We start from the raw sequence: 24,140 nt of genomic DNA on the forward strand, positions 1-24,140 counted from the left end.
TTTACTGATCCTGGGTCTTGACCTGTGGGGGCAACCCAGATCTGCTCAATCTCTATTCATTCAATTGTATTTATTTTAAACACTTACTCTGGGCAAAGCACTGTACTAAGAGCTTGGGAGAGTCCTATATAACAACAGCCAGACACATTCCCTGGTATCAAAGTAAGAACTTCATTAACTGAAAAAAAATTCCCTTTTCGTTCCAACGTTTCATATTACCAAACTAAACCAGAAGGACAAAAATATACCCATCATGAGCATCAGCAACAAAAATTATGTTTATTGAGCACCCAGTGTGTATATGTAAATGTCCTTGGTCCCAAAGGAATCTTTCATAATGCAAGACATGTGTAGTTCTATCATCAAAGAGCTAAATAGTATTCTTTTCTTCAGTAACATTGGCAATCACGCCATCATTCCCACTTCCCCCTTTTTCTTAAGTAAAACCACTTATTCTACAATTGATTTCTTTGATCTTTAAAAAGAATTACTATTTACCAAATAAATCTATCAGTTACTAAGTGAATAACAGATGAATGCTGATTGTTGATAGTACTTAATTGAGCCATGATTAATGCAATATTCATTGTCCTGACATTGAACCTATGGAATTTATTGGCACTCAGAAGGTGGTTTCATTTAACTCCAGAAGCCTTCTTTTGTAATACCAAAAGGCACCAATTGGCATAACATAAAAGTAAGTGTTACTGAGACATCGGTTACTTTTCCTCAGGGAGAATTCTTTTATTGCATCATAACTTCAGAGACGCATCCTCAGTTATTTTTCTGTTAACACATCAGAGTACTAAACATTAAGGGCTCCACTGGACATTGTGCATAATAAACAATCTACACTGAATGCCATATTTACCTCTTAAATTTTGGTCCTAAAATATTTTGCCCCCAAATTTAAATTCCCTTTATGTTCTTCTGCTTCCTTCACCCTACACCTGTAGCAAGGTAAAGATTTTTTTGTTTATTTTATTTCTGAATACTATGATAGTATAATACTATCATAGCATTAAACGTTGATGCTTTTCCCTCCGGAGACTGGAATTGAGAACATCTACCTTTATACCACTGAACTGGTGCTAAAATAATTGGCCACATTAGGTTTGATCTGATCTAAGGAATTATGGGATTAAAAACTCCAGTCAGGATTCTAGTTTATAACTCTGCAACCATAGCCAAACCAGATTCCTAAACATGACAAGATCAAAGTTCAGATTTAATCAGTATCATAAATGGCAAAGGATAACAACATAAAGTACAAAAGTTGAGATTTACATGGTAATATTTAAAGTCACCAAAATGCAAGATTGCAAGGGCCAAACTGGTAATCTGATGTAAAGGCACTATTCTTTCTGCCATTTGCCTGCCAGAGAGCTTGCTTGGGAAAATGGCTGGAAACAGCATTCATCTTAAAATAACCTCCAAATCAACTCGCCCTAGCTTCCGTTTTACCCCAAGTCTAGCTTAAACAGAAAGATACTTTGCCACCTAGAGATCTCTTCTAACTGGTTTTGAGAAAGCAGACATGCACAGGGCACAAAGTCAAAGTCCAGCCAACTACCTTCTCCTAGCTTCTGCAAGAAAACTTGGCGCCACCCCCAAGGAATAAAGAGCTTTCCCACTATTGGCAGAAGATTTAGCCTCCTCCCAGAAGGTCTCAGTGGTGCCTGGGAAGCACAGATGAGATCAGTTCCTTTGTACTGTGAGGTTTGTAATCTGTGCTTCCTTCCCTGCAATTCTCCTGTCAGGTCTCCTTGGGAATTTTTTCTTTAAAACAAGGACCTAGCTCTGGCTGTGACCTTGCTCTATATCAGACAGGAGTTCAATTTCTTACTTGACATTGGATAAAGTGCCTTCCCCGAGTCCACAAGGGGAACTGTCGGGAGACTATGGCACCCTACTCATATATCCTCACTGGCAAGGCTTGCTAAAGGGAAAATTATTCTCCACCTGCCCTCAAGCTTCAGGAACCAGCTGGATGGTCTTCCTGCAACTATCCCGCGATGGGAAGTGAAATAGCCTCAGGACAGAAGATTACCAGCCACCCACACCCACTAATTCCAATCCAGGGAGACGCCATTCTCCTCTTGCCACCTAACTCCTAACTGGCCTACCAGGGCAGAATTCACCCTTCCCTGGAGAGGGAAGGAGGGGAAAGCAGTCTGAATTGTTATTATTGCTGGCATGAAACCTGATTCTAAGAGGAGTTAAACCATTCATTTGTAAACTAGTTGATTTTTCAGAGAAATAAAATGCATCTTTCTATGTCCTCAGGTTCATTTAGGAAATTCTGCCAACTGTTGATCTAAAATTGTTCATCCACCTTCACAAAAGAGAACAAGAGAATTATGTAGGAGTTCTCTCTCTCAGGGAATACTTTACTCCCTGAAAGCCAGGCAATTAAGGTTTTCATCATAAAAGCACGTATTTAGTGCCAACAATGGCAAAAAAAAAATAAAAACAGATTTTGAGCAAACCCTGCCCTTTACACCTTGAGTTAGACAGATGGCAGAACACAGAAACAAGGAGAGAACATATGTGAGACTGTTTCTTTGTTGGAAAGTTCACTGAAGAAAAAATTTGTAAAAATTTTTTTGAGAAAAAAGATCATTGTATTAATTTGACTAACTTTTCATCCTCTGGTGCTTTCCCCAGTATTAACAGGAATGAGATTTCAAAATAAATATTTTCTTACATCATTACCTACAAACCCCAAATTACTTCCTGACATCACCTACAGCCCAATAAAATAATTTTATAAATGGGGGGAAACAGGTACCTACTCCAATATAATATTTTGTTTGCAAATGAACAAAATTACCAAAACATCAGAGAAGGAGAAGAAAAGACACAGTTTGAGTTCCTCATCAAGAAACAATCCAATTCTTGCTAGGTTTTTGAGGTGTAAGAGATTTGATTCTGTCATTTTTGGGGGGAAATTATATAGTAAATTAAGGATTGGGCCTTATATGTTTTGCATCCACGTAGTCAGTTAGATCTGCTCCTTCTGAACTCCTCTTGGAGTTCTGGCCAAGTGGAGTATTAACAGAATCTTGATTAAAATCCTCTTCTTCAGCTAACTGCAGAGTGACTTCTTTGCCTTCTCTTACTATAAGCTCATAGTTATTCTTTGTTTCTTGTGTTGTTTTCCTACTATCTTTGCTCTGGAAACAGAAAATACACAACAGAGAATTCCAATCAAATATTATAACAAGACTTTACAAAAAAAAGCAGCACAGACAAAAAAATTCAACTTGCATCTGAGATGCTGTTTATTGGCTCAAAAATCCAATCTTGCAGTTATAGGCTCAATCCCCAGAGAGGTAGACAAAGTCAGACACCTCCATCATACACAGCCTTGTATCTCTCAAAATTTATTTTTCCAGTCAAGAGTAGCAACCCATTGAAGATAACAGTGATAATGTTTCATCACAGATAGGGGAGAGAATTAAAATAAACCTATCCAGTGTGGCTTTGAATTGAACATTTTGAAAACAGGTCATGTTTTATTTGTGTACATGAAACTATAGAAGTTATAAAATTCCCTTTTAGACACTTGATTAAATAGTCTTGGAAAATCTTAACACTTTAAAAAAAAATTTGGTTTTGCACATGAGATTAGATCAATCTCCATGCCCTATACGCAAGGATTTTCACTTCACCAGTGAGTCAAAAGTGGTTGCCATGCATATTCAACTTACTTCTTATCAAATCACAGAGTATTTACAGATTTCTAAGAGAAACGAACTCTGTTATAAGGATCCTTATCATTTTTACCATCAGAGTACATCAAAAATTACCCTCTATGGGAATAGCTTGGCCAATGCAAACACCAAAAATATGGCAAGCAGCTCTGCAGGGTGACGTCTTTCAGGACTTGAGCAGAAAATCAGATTTAGTGTTAGTTTGTACCATGATTCCATTCCATCCTCATTCTGGATGTACTGGCGATCACCTCTACTGACTTTGTGATCAATGCAAGGATTTAATAGAATGAAAAATTGATGAGATGAAACTAATCTTATCTATGCTTCTATTTGCTTAGAAGTATCCAGTCCAAATAGGATTTAAGATTCATACTTTCTTGATATACTGGGGTTTATAGCATTATTACAGACTTCCATGGGTATTTGTTTTGTTCCATTGTGGTAATGTTTTATCAATCTTAGAAAACAGTAGCATGAAAAGTTTAATTACAATGGTCTTTCTGACCACAGCCTCCCCATGTAATACAGATTAGGAACGTAAATCAATGGCCCGGTGCCAGGGTAAAACCCTTTGTTGTTTATGGATCAGTCTTTCAGAATCAGGCCATCATAATTATAAGAACGGAGATCATAAAATGACAAATTAATCAGTGTACCTTATTCATTTCTCCATTATCTAACTGTCTGTGTTCATCATCCTGAGATCTGTTTGCATGACAGCCCTCTTTCTCTTCTGATGTTGTTTGATGAGCTCTACTCCCTGAATGTAAGATTGTAATGAAAGAATGTAGTTATTTCCCTGAAGGCAATGGTGGATCTATCAAAGAGATTGATACATTTGTAAGCCTTAAGAAAGCATTTATCTCCATAGCATATTTTCATTCTTCTGCTCTTCCTTTCACCCATGTTATTTAAAAATAATAATAAAACCATTGGAGGATGGTATTCTGTGAAGAAAAATGAACCCACTTTTCAAAGCGGGGAATTTCTGTAGGACACACTGAGGCTTTGTGGAACGTACAGGAGTGTAATATTTGAGCTCAACCAATTAATCAATGGTATTTATTGAGTACTTACTGTGTGCAAAGATGCTTGGGAGAGTATGATATATCAGAGTTGGTAGACATATTACATGCCCAAAAGGAGCTTACAATCTGTTTCTAGGGGAAACAGACATTAAAATAAATTACAAACATGAACGTAAGTGCTGTGGAGATGATGGTGGGGTGGATATCAAACACTTAAAGAATACCGATCCAAGTGCAAAGGTGTTGCAGAAGGCAGAGAGTGTAGTGAAATGAGGGCAAAAATGTTCAGACCATGTTTCCCCACTCCTCAAGAAACTCCAGTAGTTGTCCATCCACCTCCACTTCAAACGAAAACTTCTCACCATTGGCTTTCAAGCACTTCATCACCTTGCCCCCTCCTACCTCTCCCTCTCTACTCTCCTACTACAATCCAGCCTGCACATTTTGTTCCTCTAATACTAACCTTCTCACTAATCTCATCTCTCTCGTTGCCGACCTCTCACCTACATCCTACCTCTGGCCTGGAACGCCCTCCCTCCTCATATCAGATAATTGTTCTTCCTAATTTCAAAACCTTATTGAAGGCACAGCTCCTCCAGGAAGCGTTTCCTGACTAAGCCCTCCTCTCCTCTTCTCTCACTCTCTTCTGCTCCACTCTTACTTGTTCCTTCATTCATCCTCCCTACCATTCCCACAGCATATACTTATACATATATCTGTATATATCTGTAATTTATCTATTCATTTATAATAGATAATAGTCTGTCTTCCCCTCTAGACTGTGAGCTCGCTGTGGGCAGGAATGTGTCTGTTGTTATATTGCACTCTCTGGAAGTGCTTAGTACAGTGCTTTGCACATAGTAATCGCTCAATAAATACAACTGAATGAATGAATCGAGGTACAGTTAGTAAGTTGGTGGCAATATGTGACCAGTGTCTCTTCTGAATCTACAGCTGCAAATTCACAATCCCATAAGGCCAGCTCCACCACTTGTCTGCTGTGTGACCTTTAGACTCGATTAAAAAATGGATGTGGAATATTGATTCGCTGTGACTGTACTGTATTGATTCGCTGTATTAACGCTAATAATTTTAAATATAAAAAACTGTAGTTTACCTCTGTTGCCACTAGGTGAAGCCGCACTACCTTGCAAAGCATGTACTGCGTTATTTAAAATTGTTCTAAATTCAGTTGTTGGGTTTGAAAGGGCTTCTTCAGAAGGACACAGTTATAGAAATTGAAACACAGTAGAAGAGTAATGTTTCCACCCCATCTACTGAGACCTAAATTTGAGTGGGGCATTTGTTACCTTTAGTTTCTCATTAAAACTTTGGGGAAAACACCCAGTTATACGATCAGCCCAGGTGGAGCCAGTTGAAGGTAATTATTTAGAATTATGCAACATGTTCACACACAAACATACACCCACACATGAACACATCCCTCATTTTTTATTACCAGCCAAGTTTCCTCCTCTGAAGATGACCATTAAATATTTTCCTCACATTAACCCAGAAAGAAAAAGATTGCTAATAAGCTTTGAATCATAAATGCAGAGTATGCAGAAGTTCCTTTTATTATCATTTTACTACCAAAGAAACATGGTTTCACTATAGTTAATTATATCATTAAATTTCATTTTCTTTAGAAAAGATCCTTCCCTCTATTTTCTCCCAAATGCAAGAATCTGAAAGTTTGAGAGAGAAAACTGTCAGATGTTGTTTTGGTCCTCACTGGAGAACCCAGCTCAGTCCATGGACTGGTGTGAGCCAGACCTCCGAAGGGCCACAAGCCTTACACTGGCCTACATTCCCCTAGTTCTGTTCTCAAGTGAAGGAGAAGGATAGCTCTGAGAGGCGGCAATGGGTATGAGGGCACTCCCATGTGTATATAATGATGGTATTTGTTATGTGCTTACTTTGTGCCAGGCACTGCACTAAGCTCTGGGGAGAATACAAGCAAATTGAATTAGACACAGTCCCTGTCTCATGTGGGGCTCACCGTCTCAATCCCCATTTTCCAGATGAGGTACATGAGCATCAGAGAAGTGAAGTGACTTATCCAAGGTCACAGAGCAGACAAGTAAGTGGTAGAGCCAGAATTAGAACCCAAGACCCTCTGACTCCCAGGTCCGTGCTCTATCCACTAAGCCATGGTGCTTCTGTATATGCAAGTCCTTCTGTGCATGCCAGGAATACAAGACCCAGAAGCCTTCAGGAACCAGCACACAACTATGTTCAACACCTTGCCCCGGGCTACCTCCCCACTCAGAAGAAATATCAGACTGCACCATCCCCAACTAGGACTTCAATCTCTAGACTGTAAGTTCCTTGTTTGTGGGCAGGGAATGTATCTACAAGTCTGTTGTACTGTACTCTCCACACACTTAAAACAGTAAGTGCCCAATAAATATTCATGCATTCAATAATATTTATTGAAAACTTACTGAGTGCTTGGGGGAGTGCAATGCAACAATAAACAGATACATTCCCAGCTCATAACAAAGCTTACAGTCTAGATGAGGAAAGAGACATTAATTTAAATAAAATAAATCCATACCTACATAAATAAATACTAGAGATGGATTGATTCAGGCTAGGTACGTCTGCACTCCCAGATCTCAACGTTGGCCCAAGTCACAGCCCGTGCCACATTCAATCATTTAATCAACCATACTTATTGAACACTTGCTGTGTGTAAAGCACTGTACCAAGAGCTTGGGAAAGTACAATACAACTGAGTTGGTAGACACATTTCTTGCCCACAATGGGCTTACAGTCTAACGCCATCGAATAGGCACAGTTCCAAAAATTTACGTGCAGATTTACGGAAAAAAGTGACAGCTCTTTGCACATTCTCCTGACTCAGGTGGGTAGGAAGACCTTATAATGCCTAGGGGATGTTCAACTCAAATGTGACTGGCGATCAAAGTTGTGTCAACTTATATTATATTTAGCATATTTGTTTCAGTGTACAAGAGTGAGACTGCCTCAACATGTAAGCTCACTGTGGGCAGGGAATATGTCTGTTTATTGTTATAAATAAAGCAAGGCTCAGTGGAAAGAGCACCGGCTTGGAAGTCAGAGGTTATGGGTTCTAATCCCGGCCCCCCCACTTGTCAGCTGTGTGACTTTGGGCAAGTCATTTCACTTCTCTGTGCCTCAGTTACCTCATCTGTAAAAGGGGATTAAGACTGTACACCCCCTGTGGGAAAACCTGATCACCTTGTATTCCCCCAGTGCTTAGAACAGTGCTATGCAAATAGTAAGCACTTAATAAATACCATCATTAATTAATTAATATTGTACTCTCCCAAGCGGTTATTACAGTGCCCTGCACATAGTAAGTGCTCAATAAATATGACAATGTAAAGAAAAATATTTGAATATTTCTTCTACTTAAAATCTAGTTTGGAGTTTTCTGCACTCAAGTGGTATAAAAATAAAAATTCCATATAGGACATCCTCCAGCACAAACTGCTCTCTTTTTCTGGAGGAAGTCCTATGTGGCATTTTTATTTTTACACCACTTGAATGCAGAAAATTCCAAAACTAATAGCCATGAACAAAGAAAGGATCACACGTCTAGTTGGTAAATATAAATGATCCAAGAGAGGAATAATTAAGATATAAATTTAACTTATGCACCAACAGGATTTACAAGTCAGGAAACACTTAGGCCCTGAATATCTTCAAGTGAATGGCAGGAACTACTGGAGGCTAAAGAAAAAAATCAACAAAATATCACCGTGAAAAACTCATTGAGGATTGAGAAAGTGAGTTCAGTGGCCTGATCTCTGATTGGTCTTCCAGACCACGCATCACAAACATAGAGACAACCTGAAATGACTCTCAGAGTGTCTGGCTGACTGTCCAAATAACTATAAATAGTAGGTGGAGACCTTTCAAAAATGAATTGAAATCAATGGTAATTATTTACTGAGCATTCTTTACTGAGTGCCGAACACTGTACTAAGTGCTTGGGAGAGTTCAATACACCAGAATTGGAAGAAACCCTTTCTTGAGTTTAATTATAGTAATTTGCAGAGGGAGTGAAACAATGAAAATCTGAACTTCAGACTCAATACTTGGAGAACCTCAGTGAGTTTTGGTAATAAGGATTAACTTGTGATAATAAAGAACCTCCCATGGTTAGCCACCCACCTCAGCATCAAACAGAAACTCCTTAACGTTGGCTTTATAGCACTCAATCACTTTGTCCACTCCTACCTCACCTCCCTGCTTTCCCTTTACAACCCAGCCCTCACACTTCGCTCCTCTAGTGACAACAAACTCAATGTAGCTCCATCTCATCTACCTCACTGCCGACCTCTCACCCACGTCCTGCCTCCAGCCTGGAATGCTCTCCCTCTTCATTTCTGACAGATACTTACTCTCCCCTCCTTCGAAGCCTTATTAAAGCACATCTCCTCCAAAAAGCATTCCTGACTAAGCTCTCATTTCTTCTTTTCCCACTGTTTTCTGCATCACCCTGATTCGGTCCCTTAATTCAGTCTTCCCTCAGGCCCATGCCATTTATATACATATCTTTAATTTATTTATTTATATCAATGTGTCTCCCCTTCTAGACAGAGAACTCTAGAAGCAGCAAGGCATAGTGGATGGAGCACGGGCCTGGGAGTCAGAAAGTCAGGTATTCTAATCCCAGCTCCTCCACTTGTTTGCTGTGTGACTTTGGGCAAGGCACTTCACTTCTCTGGGCTTCAGTTCACTCATCTGGAAAATGGGGACTGAGACTGTGAGCCCCATGTAGGACAGGGACTGTGTCCAAACTGATTTGCTTGTATCCACCCCAGTGCTTAATACAGTGCCTGGCATACAGTGAGCACTTAACAAAAATACCACAATTATTATTATGAGAAGCAGTGTGGCTTAGTGGAAAGAGGACGGGCTTGGGAACCAGAGGTCATGGGTTCTAATCCTAGCTCTGATCTTGTCAGCTTTGTGACTTTGGGCAAGTCACTTGACTTCTCTGTTCCTCAGTTTCCTCATCTGTAAAATGGGGATGAAGACTGTGAGCCCCAAGTGGGACAACATAATTAACTTGTATCTACCCCAGCGCTTAGAACACTGCTTGGCACATAGTAAGTGCTTATCAAATACCATTATTATTATATTTATTATTGTGGTCAGGAAGTATATCCACCAACTTTTTTGCATTGAACTCTCCCAAGCACTTAGTAGAGTGCTCTGAGCACGGGCCTGGGAGTCAGAAGAAACTGGGTTCTAATCCCAACCTGCCACATGTTTGCTGTATGACCTTGAGGAAATCACTTAACTTCTCTGTGCCTCAGTTCTCTCATCTATAAAATGGGGATTAAGACTGTGAGCCCTATGTGGGACGGGAGCTGTGTCCACCTGATAATTTGTCTCTACTCCAGCAGTTAGACCAGTGCCTGGCACACAGTAAGCACTCAACAAATGTTTTCATTATTATTAATGGTGGCTTAGTAAAGTACCTGGTACATGGTACCAGGTCATTGAGAAGCAGCATGGCTTAGTGGCAAGAGCATGGGCTTGGGAGTCAGAGGTCGTGGGTTCTAATCCTGGCTCCGCTACTTGTCTGCTGTGTGACATTGGTCAAGTCACTTAACTTCTCTGTGCCTCAGTTACCTCATTTGTAAAAATGGGGATTAAAAAATGTGAGCCCCATGTGGGACAATCTGATTACCCTGTATCGACCCCAGTGCTTAGAACAGTGCTCTGCACATAGTAAGCGCTTAACAAATAACATAATTATTATTATAGTAAGTGCTTAACAAATACCATAATTATTATTATTAGTAAGTGCTCAATAAATACAATTAATTACTAGTGGAGATGATCAAGACTAAGTAGGAGAGGGAGAGCTATCTGAGTTCTTTAAAGCCACTGTTAAAAAGTGTCTGATGAGATGGATGGGCAACCATTGGAGTTTTCTGAGAGGTGGGGAGATGTGCACAGAATGATTTTTAGAACAGTGATCCAGGCAGCAGAGTGAAGTGGGGACTGGAGTGGGGAGAGAATGGAGGCAGATGCAATAGTGATATGATAAGTGCTTGGATTAACGTGGTAGCAGTTAGAATGGAGAGAAAGGGACAGTTTCTAGAGAGATCCTGAAGGTAGACGTGACAGGACTTCATGACCGACTGAATATGCAGGTTGAATTAGATAAAGTCAAGGATGATGTCAAGGTTTTGGGCTTGTGAGACCAGGGATATGGTGATATTCTCTACGTGATGGGAAAGACAGGGGGATTTGGGTTGGAAGATGAGTTCTCTTTTGGAGATGTTACATTTTGGGTGTCAACAGGGAAGGAATAGGAGCCAATTAATATTCACTAAAACTCTGTATGTCCTCATAGAGCAAGGCATTGTCATTATTATAAAGCCATACAACTCTCACTGTTTTGACCAAAAGGCTTGAGCACTGGGCGTGAGATAGTGAAAGGCCAGCCATGACTCCCTCCAAATATGACAATTCCTACACAGTCTCCTCTCGTGCCAGCAGTGGATGCCAACTGTGTCAATGACCTTGGGTGACGCAAAGGCCAAAGACTTCCTGCTAAAAATGAAAAATCTGCTGAAATGACTCCCATCTCCTTGACCCCAGTTCAGCAGTTTGCAAATGAAAGACACCAAAATCCAGCTGGCCCGATTTCCTGGATGTTTCATAGCAACCAATAATTCACCTGGTTCAAATTATGTGATCCAGGGAGAGATAAGCAGCAAAACACTTAAACACCATAGATCACCATTGAGTCTTGAATTAAAACTTACTTTCCCCTGGGCCAGACCTGCTTTCTACATCAGCTTTAATGCCTATGTTAATGCATATGTTAATCCTAAAAAACCATCCCATTTGGGCTCTAATTTTGGCCCTCTGTCCCAAAGCCTTGGTTGTCTAGGGGATGCGTCTGTTTCTAAAAATTGAAAGGGTGACGGGATTGAACTCTCACTTGCTTTTTCCATCTCTGCAAACAATAAAAGGAGGGTTTGTTTTGTTAGGAGATTTCATCAGCAGTAATTAACCCTCACTTTCCAATCAATTAAATTTACAAGACAAAAGTTCATACTTTTCACTTTAACTCACTGTCTGACGGGCCTTGCTCCAGCTGGATCTTTAGCCAGATGCTCAGACGCTGGCCCCAGTCCCCTGGTGCCTCCACCTCCCACAGTCGTTCTTGCTCCTCTGGATGGGTCAGCAAGAATCTCCGACAAACTCAGAAGGAATCAAAGGAGGGGAAAGAGCTCATGAACTGAGGTTCATAATCAATAATAATAATAATTGTACTATTTTTTTAAGTGCTAACTATGTGCCAAGTACTGTACTAAACTCTGGTGTAGATACAAGATAATCAGGTCAGACACAATCCCTGTCCCACATGGGACTTGAGATCTACTCAGCAAAGAGAGCAGGTATTATAACCCCATTTTACAGATGAGAAAACTGAGGTGGAGAAAAGTAGTGACTTGCTCAAGGTCACACATGTATGGTGGGATCTGCTTTGCACACAGTAAGCGCTCAATAAATACGACTGAATGAATGGCGGCAAAATTGAGATTTGATCCCCTCCAACTGACTCCCAATCCCATGTTCCTTTCACTAGGCCCCAGACATGAGTTCAGGCTACCTTTAGTATGCCCATTCTTTGGCTCTCAACTAATAAGCGGCCTCAGCAGTCCACTGAATGGGCATAAGCAAGAGAAACAAGAGAAATGAAAGAAGCTAGAGAGCAGAGGAGCAGGATGTCCTGCTGGCAGATAAGGGTGTTCCTCCATATTGGCCCCAGACCTGGTAACAACTCCCCATTTTAGCACTGGGCCTACAAGCACTTATTTCTGACAAGGATCACATATCCATCAAATCTAGACACCTACACGCACCTGCCATCACATGGGTTTTGCCAACATGCAGCACAAAGGGATGGCATCATATGGATTCAATCTGATGCTAATTTGCAGACAGCAAATCTGTCTATCCTATTCTAAAGCATTCTTCAGGATAACCAGACTCCCTCCTCCCACTGCTCCCCAAACCCAGAGCTATTTGCAATCCCCTCTGAACATGAATGCCACTTCCATTTTGTAGATGTCAACAGCAGGAACCCAGGGGGTGGGAGACCCAGTGATGAAAATATGAATAAATATATTTAATATAAAATACTGTAAAATATGAAGAAACTATAACAATAAATATGAAGGTAACTGGTGCCAAATTCATCCCAAGCAGGGGAAAACCAGATTCCTGATCCCCTAGGCTTGAACCCCATAGTAATTCCCTAACTTGGACCTGTTTACCATCACTTGCTTCAGACACAGTTCTGCCACTTGTCAGCTGTGTGACTGTGGGCAAGTCACTTAACTTCTCTGTGCCTCAGTTACCTCATCTGAGAAATGGGGATTAAGACTGTGAGCCTCACGTGGGACAACCTGATTACCCTGTACCACCCCAGATCTTAGAACAGTGCTCTGCACATAGTAAGCTCTTAACAAATACCAACATTATTATTATTATTACTCCAAATTCAGCTTCTTCCCACTTCCGTCCCTAGCCCAGGGGCTACTCTCTATCATTGTTCCAGGCTACAGAAATGGACAAATGGTAAAATTAGTAGGAAGACAATGTCGGGGTGGTTGGGTGGAGGTAGTGAGGCTGGATTGTGTTTAATAGGCTGAAGATTGTAGGTGTGAAAGGCTGGAGGTTAATGGGGAAGTGAGACTGAAGGTTTTGTGTGGAGGGGAGGGGGGAGTGTGTGTGTGTGTCTGTTTCCCACTCCTCTATCTTCCACCTTTGTCTCCCTTTCTAGGTTTGACTTCATCCTTGTCCTTAAGGGCTTAGATCACTAAGTGGAATGGCACTAAGTGTCATAATTATGGATGCAGCTTAAGGGAAAAAGGTTGAAAAGTTGACAAACATGATTAAACTAAAGATATTGTAGGTGTAGTTTCAGGTTTTATGCTCCAGGAATTACCTTTTTCCCCTGCCTGTTCAGTCAGAAATCTCCCATTTTTAATAGATTTCTCTAGCATTCCTCATAAGTAATAAAATTACTGACACTCGAGTAGGCTCGGAATTCAAAGAAAAGGCCAGATATTCATAATTTAGGTTTTTCCTACTTCTCTGGTCTATTCTTGGGGTGGGGGAGCAGTGTTTATCAAAGATTTAAAGCTGAGGTTCTGAAACATTTCGGCCACACTGGTTACTTCCCTTATTCATTCATTCATTCAATAGTATTTATTGAGCTCTTACTAAGCGCTTGGAATGTACAAATCGGCAACAGATAGAGACAGTCCCTGCCCTTTGACGGGCTTACAGTCTAATCGGGGGAGACAGGCAGACAAGAACAATGGCAATAAATAGAGTCAACGGGAAGAACATCTCATAAAAACAATGGCAAATAAATAGAATCAGGGTGATGTACATCTCATTAAACAAAATAAATAGGGTGATGAAGATAAATACAGTTGAGCGGACAAGTACAGTGCTGAGGGTGTGGGACGGGAGAGGGGGAAGAGGAGAGGGAAAGGGGGGAGAAGAGGGTTTAGCTGGGGGGCGGGTAGAGAGAGCAGAGGGAAAAAAGGGGAGAGCTCAGTTTGGGAAGACCTCTTGGAGGAGGTAAGCTTTAAGTAGGGATTTGAAGAGGGGAAGAGAATTAGATTGTCTGAGGTGAGGAGGGAGGGCATTCCAGGACCGCGGGAGGACGTGGCCCAGGGGTCGATGGCGGGATAGGAGAGACCGAGGGACGGTGAGGAGATGGGCGGCAGAGGAGTGGAGCATGTGAGGTGGGCAGTAGAAAGAAAGAAGGGAGGAGAGGTAGGAGGGGGCAAGGTGATGGAGAGCCTTGAAGTCTAGAGTGAGGAGTTTTTGTTTGGAGTGGAGGTTGATAGGCAACTACTAGAGGTGTTTAAGAAGGGGAGTGACATCCCCAGAACGTTTCTGCAGGAAGGTGAGCCGGGCAGCGGAGTGAAGAATAGACTGGAGCGGGTCGAGAGAGGAGGAAGGGAGATCAGAGAGAAGGCCGACACAGTAGTCTAGCTGGGATATAACGAGAGCCTGTAGCAGTAAGGTAGCCGTTTGGGTGGAGAGGAAAGGGCGAATCTTGGTGATATTGTAAAGGTGAGACCAACAGGTCTTGGTAATGGATTGGATGTGTGGGGTGAACGAGAGACGAGTCAAAGATGACACCGAGGTTGTGGGCCTGAGAGATGGAAAGGATGGTCATACCATCCATGGTGATAGGGAAGTCTGGGAGAGGACCAGGCTTGGGAGGAGCTCAGTTACTCACTCAGCCCTTCATTCTTCCAAGGAGGAGTAACAGATTTCTTGTTAGTTATTGTGCTTTGCCAAAAGAATGAACTTCAGGAAACTTTGAACAGCCAATGTTAAAAAAAAATAATGATTTCAGGATGGAAGTGAGGATGAGGGAGAAGGATACAGTTGGGAGAAAGTGTGCAGTGGCTTGGCGGATTCTAGAGACAGGCAATAGTAAGTGTTATTTAGTGCATGCTGTCTCTACCTCTCTATGCAGATATTTTAGGAATCAATGTGGTTTAATAACTTAATGAGAGTTAGAGAAAAAAAGAAATAGACAAACCTAATTGTTAGATACAAGCTCATCAAGTTGGACACAGTTCATGTCCCCATTTTATAGATGAGATAGCTGAGGTACAGAGTGACCTGCCCAGAGTTACACTGCAGACAAGTGGCAGAGTCAGGATTAGAAGCCAGGTCCTTCTGGCTCCCAGGCCTGTGCTCTAGCCACTAAGCCATGCTCCTTCTCATGCTACTTTCCTTTCACACTTTCAGTTACTTTTAATTGTCAAATGTCATATGGGCAAGTTTATTTCTTTGGATAACTTTTCTAGCAGAAATAAGAATTTATCTAGCAGAAAAGTTTTGGTCAAATTCTGTCAGGGATGAGCATAATGGTTTGGACTCTCTGTGCTACCTCATAAATCTTGACACTATCAGCACACCTGACTCATTGAAAGAATAAATTTTAGACTCTTCCATCCTGTAAATCAAGCAATTACCTCAGCTCCACCACTTGTCTGCTGTTTGACCTAGGGCAAGTCACTTCTCTGTGCCTCAGTTCCCTCACCTGTAAAATGGGAATTCAATCCCTCTTCTCCATCTTACTTGAACTATGAGCCTCATGTGGGGCATGGACTGTGTCAATCCTGAATAGCTTGTGCCTACCCCAGCACTTAGGTGCTTGACACAAATTAAGTGCTTAAGAAATGCCTTAAAAAATAATATGTGCTACATAGTAAGCGCTTAATACCACAAAAAAACAGTGGTAATTATTGACCACTTATTGTGTAGCCAGCACAACTGAGTGCTTGGGAGAGAACAATACAAAGGAGTTGGTAATCATTATTTCTGCCCTCAAGGAGCTTAGAGTCTAGGGGATGGATAGACATGAAAATGGACTACAGATAGGGGAAAATGGCAGAGTATAAAGAACATTTACATAAGTGCTCTGGGGCTGAAGTACAGTGAATATCAAAGTACTGAAGGGTTAATTGGGATGGAGAAAGAATCAAAGTTGCACAGGCAACAAAGATGGAAGGGCAAATTAGTGGGAAATAAGGTACTAGTTAGGAAAGGCCTATTGTAGAAGTTGTGGTTTTAGTAGGACTTTGAAGGAAGAGGGAGTCATGTCTACCTGTTAGGAAGGGGAAGGAAGTTTCAGGCCAGAGGGAGGATGTGGGCAAAGGCTCGGTGATGAGACAGATGAGCTCAAGATATAAGCAGGTTGGTGTTAGAGGAACCAAGTGTGCAGGATGAGGCTGTAGTTGGAGATTAGTTATGTTATGAGGGGAGAGCTGACTGAATGTCTTAAAGTTGATTGAAAAGAGTCTGTTAGATGCTACCCATGCTCAGATATGTTTTCTTACTGTACTGGAATCCTGTGAAGCACTCAGGAAAAAAAAAGTCATGTTAAAATGGACACTGCAAACACAGTTAACAGATGGACTGTTTGTTTACAGCCTGACTGTAAAAGAGCATCACTCTCCTCTCTAACTAAAACAACAAAAGGGAAATGAAGAGCCACCACAACAATTATGACAACAAAGAATAAAAACAGAAGGAATCCAGGACAAAAAAATATCAACCAGGTGGGTTTTTGGGAGACACACCTGAGGTCATAATCCCAAATGAAATTCATTCAATCATTTATTGAGTGCTTACAGTGTGCACAGCACTGTACTAAGTGTTTAGTAAATTAAAATATGGATAAATATTGAAACACAATATTTCACCTAATCCAAATAAATCACAGCATAAATAACTGATTTTAAATATCCCTTTTATTCAAGTGTAGTTGGACTGCCTCCTTTCCTACCATTGAGCAAAAAGTGGATTTTTTTTCCAAACAGTGCTTTTGACCTTGGCAGATTCACTCAATGTCTTGTCTTTACTTACTAAACATTCCCCCTCCCCACCCCCAATATTCCTCCAATCAAAAGGATATTTCCAGGAGGAAACGAAGGTAGAGTGAAAGACTTTCCTGAGAGAGTCAAGCTGGATACAGGTGAGTAGTTTGATCTCAACAAATACCACTACTTTGAAAAATCAGGTGATTTAGGTAAACATCTTAACTTTCTATCCCTTTACCAAAATGAACCTTTGGATATTACCATACCTCTATTTGAGGGTGATCTGAAAATAGGGAAGAGGGAAGATTTAGTATTTTTCTATTGCTTAAGAACTACTATAACATTCAAGTTCTGAGTGTATTACATGTTCTCTTTTAATTCTTGAAACGTCTCTTTTGGTTCTTGAGTCATTCTGTGGTTTCTGGTTGAAATGACAGCTAATGCTTTTCCAACCTTTACAAAGCTCCAACAATCCCAGTAGAAGTTCTCTACATCAGAACTGTTTTCAAAATATAACTTCATTTGAGTCTCTTTGCTACTGAATTAAAAAAAAATAACTGATCAGTAAGAATGTGTTACCTAGGCATAGACTTTGTTTAACTTTTTTTGGAAGGTTTTGAACAAAGAGACATCACAGAAAAAAGAAATCAAGCAGAGATTCTAAATCAGAATATCTGCATGCATAAAGATCCCCACAAGACTTCCCAGCCAACTGGACTCTGGAAAGATGCTACCATGTAAAGCAATCAATCTTTCCATCAGTAGCTTTTATTTAGCACCTCCAGTGTCTGTGCTATTATACTAGGCATTTGGGAGAGTTCAGTAGAGGTAGAATAACCTGCCCTCAAGAAGCTCAAGAGGCCCAGGGATCACTGTAATGAATGTGAAAAAATCTTGAAATAATTCATGCTTTTTGGGCCTCATGTTTCCCGTTTGTGTGGCTTTACCTCGGTACATAGCATCTGAAATAGGGTAGCTTATCCCAAGGGCATCTTCAGACACAAAAGACTGGCAGAAATCATTCAGCATTGTGATCCCCAGGCCCTGTCCTCGGTATTTTCTCCTGATGAAAGCAGTATCCAAAACTGGCAGTTGATAGCTTTCACAGGTGTTGTTCCCACAGAGACTTCCTGGATTTGGACAAGAAAAAGTCTGTGTACTTAGACTATAAGAGCATCAAAACCCATTAAGACTCCTCAAATACATCAGTTTCTGACACTCCTCAAATACATCAGTTTCTTGGCTCAGTCAGTGCCCAGGGATGCTGGTAATGCACTGGTAGTCTGTAGAAATTTCATAACCAAAACATCCAGAGACAAAAGCAATACTTTCAATTGTATTTACTGAGTGCTTACTTTGTGCAAAGCACTGAACTAAGATCTTGGGAGAGTAATAATAATAATTACAGCATTTATTAAGCACTTATTATGTGTCAGCCACTGTACTAAGCACTGAGGTGGGTCAGCAAATAGGGTTGTACACAATCCCTGTCCCACATGGGGTTCACATTCTCAATCCTCATTTTACAGATGAGGTAACTGAAGCCCAGAGAAGTGAAGTGACTTGCCCAAGGTCACACAGCAGACAAGGGGCAGACCTGGGATTAGAACCCATGACCTTCTGACTCCCAGGCCTGTGTTGCATCCACTACGCCATGCTGCTTCTCATACCGGGTACAATATAAAGGTCCTGGACACAGGTAAATTATACAACTATTTCACTGCAAATCCACATGTTCTCCACTGATGATCAGGATCACTCCTAGGTTTGGGAAATTGTCCTGTGCCTGTGCCACAGGGTACTCTGCACTTTCAAGCCAACCATGCTCTGGAGAGATGCTACTATGTAGAATAATCAACCTTTCAAGGAATAGTTTTTATTTACCATCTTCAATGTATGAGGTACTATACAAAGCATTTGGGAGAGTAATTTAGAGGAAGAACCCGAGATTCCCCACCCTCAAGGAGCTAACAATAGAGGAAGCAGGTATTACATACTTTACAATTATCAATCAATGGTATTTATTGAGCACTTACTATGTGCAGACCCTTTTACTAAGTGCTTGGGAGAGTAAAATACAACAGAGTTGGTAGACACATTCCCTCCCAACAAGCTTACAGTCTAGAGGGGGAAATAGATACTATAAATAAGCAATTTATAATATATAATTTATAAATATGCAGAGGTGCTGAAGGTGGGGCAAATACCAAATGCCCAAAGGTCACAGATCCAACTGCATAGATGACATAGAAGGGAGTTGGGGAAAAGAGGGCTTAATCAGGGACGGCTTCTTGGTGACTTGCCCTTAATAAGGTTCTGAAGGTGGAGACAGTAGTGGTCTGGCAGGCATGGTGGGGGAGGGAGTTCTAGGCCACAGGGAGAATGTGGGAAAGTAGTCAGCAGTGAGATATATGAGTTTGGAGCACATTGAGTAAGCTGGCACTAGAAGAGCGAAGTGTGTGGACTGGCTTGTAGTAGGAAATCAGTGAGGTAAGATAGGAAGTGACAAGCTGATTGAGTGCTTTAAAGACAATGATAATGATTTTCTGTTTGATGCAGAGGTGGATGGGTAACCACTAGTGATTCTTAACAAGAAGAAGTGCTCAAGTAAACCATCGGAGGGTTTGAGGAGTGGAAAAACATGTGCAGAATGGCATTTTAGAAAGATGTTCTGAACAGCAGCTTGAATTATGGACGGGAGAGGATGGAGGTAGGGAGGCCAATGAGAAGGGTGACAGAGTAGCCTATTTAAATAGGAAGGAATCAGGGGAGGGAAAAAGGTCAGGATTTAGCAGCAATGTGAGAGATGAAAGAAAGTAATCAAGGATAATAGCAAGGTTGAGAGCTTCGGAAACAGGATGCTGATATGCTCTTGGATCTGGACCTGTTTAGCATTTTATATTCATCCTATGCTCAGCCTCACAGCACCTAGGTAAATAGCCATAATTAATTTATGTTAATTCTGTTCCCCCAATACACTGTCAGCTCCTCGTGGGCAGGGAACGTGTCTACTAACTCTGTTGTACTGTACACTCCCAAGTACTTAATACAGTGCAAATAATAAGCACTCAACAAATACCACTGACTGATGACTGATTAATATTTCAAACTGCAAAGGAAAGGCTAGGTAAAGGACAGGATTTTGATGGGAAGATATATTGAGCTTGAGGTGCCTGCAGGATACCCATGTAGAGAAATGCAAGATTGCAGATAGGGAGAGGGGGTGGGGCTGATGAGATGGATTTAGGGGTCATCTGAGTAGAGATAGTAGTTGAAGCCATGGGAGCAGATGAGCTTCCAAGGGGAATGATTATAAAGCAAGATAAGCAGAAAACCCATAACAGAGCCTCAAAGGACATCCACAGTTAGGGGATAAAAGGTGGAGGAAGAGCCAGAGGGAAAAAAAAAAAGAGGAAGGGGTACCAAGGAGGTAATACGTGAACCAAGAGAGATCAGGTTTGGTGAACTCAAATTAGATAGAATCCCAGGAGAAGGAAGTGGCCCTCGGTGTCAAAGGTCAAGGGGAATTAGAATAGAGGATAACCATAAAATTTGGCATGAAGGAAATAACTGGTGACTTTAGAGAGTGTGCCTTTAAAAAGTTGACAAACAGAATGCAGTGGGTCAAGAGCTGGAAGAGAGAAAGTGGAGACAGTGGGTATATTCAACCCAACTGAGAAATTTGAATGGGAATGAGAGCTAGGAAATGGGACAATGGCTGGAAGGCCCAATAGGATTCCTGTTCTACCCATAGCCTTTAAGATAGGGTTTTCTCCAATCCCATAAAGTAAGATAATCGTCTTTATCTCATGCAATGTGGAATGTCTCTTAGTCATGGTGACGTAAACTTCTTGTTTGAGAACCACTATATTAAAAACAGGGATCAACCAGCTACTCCTTCAAGCCAGTCAGAAGAGGAGCCATTTTAAAAACCAATTCCGGAAGCAAGAGGGGCATCACATTTGGGTTATATGAGGCCTTTCTTTCTATTGTCTTCCCAGGACAAACAAGATTCTATATCAGTGAAATGTAGGTCCAACCTGGGGAAGCCAATAGGATAAGACATAATAGTAATATCTGATTTTACATAGTGCTTTTATTTCCAAAGGCTGTCATGTAACTTAGGTCACTTTTGTCCTCAAAAGGAGAGAAGTAAAGATGGGGAAATGGGCTTGGAGCGGTTCAATGAAGGCAAGTAACAAACTTGGGACTAGGCACTTCTCATACCTAGTTTAAATTAAACCAGGAATAGGGGATCCTCAAGAAAGCATTCAAAACTTCTAAGTACATCCAGTACTCCTAAAACAAGAGGGGTTGAATTTTTTAAAAACCTCACATTAAGGAAAACTCCTAGGGGCAGTAACCTCTATGCCTGAGACTGCACAACTGCTTCTATACCATTTCTTGAGATAGTGCAGGGCTGTGTATCTAAGTAGGCTTACACTGTCAAATGCAGGATTCTAAACTCTCCAACCCTGTTCTTGCCAACACTGCAGTGAAAACCTGTAGTATGGCAGGACTGAGCACAATTACGCATTTGTGCCTGAGTTGCACATTATATGATATCAGGTTTTGTTGAAGATCTGATTTTAAGCCATTATTTGAGAAAGTGTCCTGAAACAACTGAGGGGACTCAGAAGGTTGTAATTTCCATGATGTGGAGCAAGCAGGAGACCAAGGAAAATAGAATAATAATGATGGTATTTGTTAAACACTTACTATTTGCCAAGCACTGTTCTAAGCGCTGGGGCAGATACAAGGTAATCAGGTTGTCCCACGTGGGGCTCACAGTCTTAATCCCCATTTTACAGATGAGGGAACTAAGGCACAGAGAAGTTGAGTGACTTGCCCAAGGTCACACAGCAGACAAGTGGTGGAGTCAGACTTAGAACCCATGGCGTCTGACTCCCAACCTTGTGCTCTTTCCACTAAGTCACGCTACCAACCTACTATCCCTTCCTCCTCTCTCGCCCCGCTCCAGTCTATTCTTCACTCCGCTGCCCGGCTCATCTTCCTGCAGAAACGATCTGGGCATGTCACTCCCCTTCTTAAACAACTCCAGTGGTTGCCTATCAACCTCCGCTCCAAACAAAAGCTCCTCACTCTAGGCTTCAAGGCTCTCCATCACCTTGCCCCTTCCTACCTCTCTTCCCTTCTCTCTTTCTACCGCCCACCCCGCACGCTCTGCTCCTCCGCCGCCCACCTCCTCACCGTCCCTCGGTCTCGCCTATCCCGCCGTCGACCCCTGGGTCACGTCCTCCCGCGGTCCTGGAACGCCCTCCCTCCTCACCTCCGCCAAACTGATTCTCTTTCCCTCTTCAAAACCTTACTTAAAACTCACCTCCTCCAAGAGGCGTTCCCAGACTGAGCTCCTCTTCTCCCTCTACTCCCTCTGCATCCCCCCTTTACCTCTCCGCAGCTAAACCCTCATTTTCCCCTTTTCCCTCTGCTCCTCCACCTCTCCCTTCCCATCCTCACAGCACTGTACTCGTCCGCTCAACTGTATATATTTTCGTTACCCTATTTATTTTGTTAATGAATTGTACATCGCCTCGATTCTATTTAGTTGCCATTGTTTTTACGAGATGTTCTTCCCCTTGACTCTGTTTATTGCCATTGTTCTTGTCTGTCCGTCTCCCCCGATTAGACTGTAAGCCCGTCAAACGGCAGGGACTGTCTCTATCTGTTGCCGACTTGTTCATCCCAAGCGCTTAGTACAGTGCTCTGCACATAGTAAGCGCTCAATAAATACTATTGAATGAATATAGGGAAGGCACATTTCCAAGGGATCCTTGTCCTTCTTTGGCCCCAAATCTGTCACGAAATCCTGTCAGTTCCACCTCCACCATATCGCTAAAATCCAGTCTGTCCTCTCCAACCAAACTGCTTCGATGTTAATCCAAGCACTTATTCCATCTTTACTAATCCTCAGGCTCTTTGCTGACCTCCCTGTCTCCTATCTCTCCCAACTCCAGTCCATATTTCACTCTACTGTCTGGATCATTTAAAAAAAAAAATCAGTCCATGTTTCCCCATTCAAGAACCTCCAGAAATTCCTTACCACTGGCTTTAAAGGCCTCAATTACCTTGACCCCCTAATTTATTTTGCTGATGTCCATGTACTAGTACAGCCCAGCACACTACTTCACTCCTGTAATGTCAACCTAACTCTACCGTGACCTCATCTATCTCCCCACCAATCCCTCACCTAAATCCTTCCTCTGGCCTGGAACTCCTTCCCCCTTCAGACTGGACAGGCCACCACTTTCCCACCTTCAAAGCCTTATTAAAATCACATCTCCTCCAAAGGGTCTTCTCTAATCCCTCATTTCCCCTACTCCCTCTCCCTTCTGCATCACCTGTGCATTTGAATCTGTTTCCTTTATTCATCCCATCCTCAATCCCACAGCATTTATGACATCTCTGCAACTTATTTCAATGTCTATTTTCCCCCTTTGAGCTCTAAGAACCTCGAGGTCAGGGAACATGTATGACAACCCTGTTATATTGTACTCTCCCAAGCGCTTAATACAATGCTCTGCACATAGCACTCATGCTGAATAAATACCATTAATTGATTCATTATAGCAGGGCATTTTTACAAAAGTACAAAAATTTACCCATCCTGGATAAGAGCTGGGAAAGATGGCTAAGGCTCTAGAAGGGAATTCAGGGTGAAAAATGATCTCCTATATATATACATGGATATTTTAATATGGATTTTCATATGTATATTCATTTCATCATGATCTACTCGGACTATTGCCTGTCATACTTCTATGCATACTGTAAATAATGTTTGTCTCGCTCCTCAATAGACTGTGAATTCCTTGAGGGCAGAATGTTTATGTCTTGTTTGATTTTTACCCTACCAAGCACTTGGGATACGGTTCTTCGCCCTCTGTAGGTTCTTGATAAATACCACTAATTGGAAGACAGAAAAGGATGGGACAGCACTACTACCAAGTATGGGATGGGATACACTACTACTCGGATCATCTGACCAA

General features: G+C 41.6%; 1 protein-coding gene across 1 annotated transcript in view; it reads right to left on the reverse strand.

Moving 5' to 3' along the window:
* Positions 1 to 234: 234 nt before the first annotated feature.
* LOC114812205 (protein FAM169B) overlaps positions 235 to 24,140 on the reverse strand; it is a 54,179-nt gene continuing 30,273 nt past the window's right edge. Inside the window, exons 7-10 of the mRNA XM_039912202.1 lie at positions 18,081 to 18,263; positions 11,840 to 11,968; positions 4,376 to 4,479; positions 235 to 3,176 (exon numbers count right to left, since the gene is read on the reverse strand). Coding sequence (XP_039768136.1) covers positions 2,964 to 3,176; positions 4,376 to 4,479; positions 11,840 to 11,968; positions 18,081 to 18,263 — 629 coding nt within the window. The 3' untranslated portion in view covers positions 235 to 2,963. The remainder of the gene's footprint in view (positions 3,177 to 4,375; positions 4,480 to 11,839; positions 11,969 to 18,080; positions 18,264 to 24,140) is intronic.

Source organism: Ornithorhynchus anatinus, chromosome 5 (assembly GCF_004115215.2).
Source record: "Ornithorhynchus anatinus isolate Pmale09 chromosome 5, mOrnAna1.pri.v4, whole genome shotgun sequence".
Taxonomy (NCBI): Eukaryota; Metazoa; Chordata; class Mammalia; order Monotremata; family Ornithorhynchidae; genus Ornithorhynchus; species Ornithorhynchus anatinus.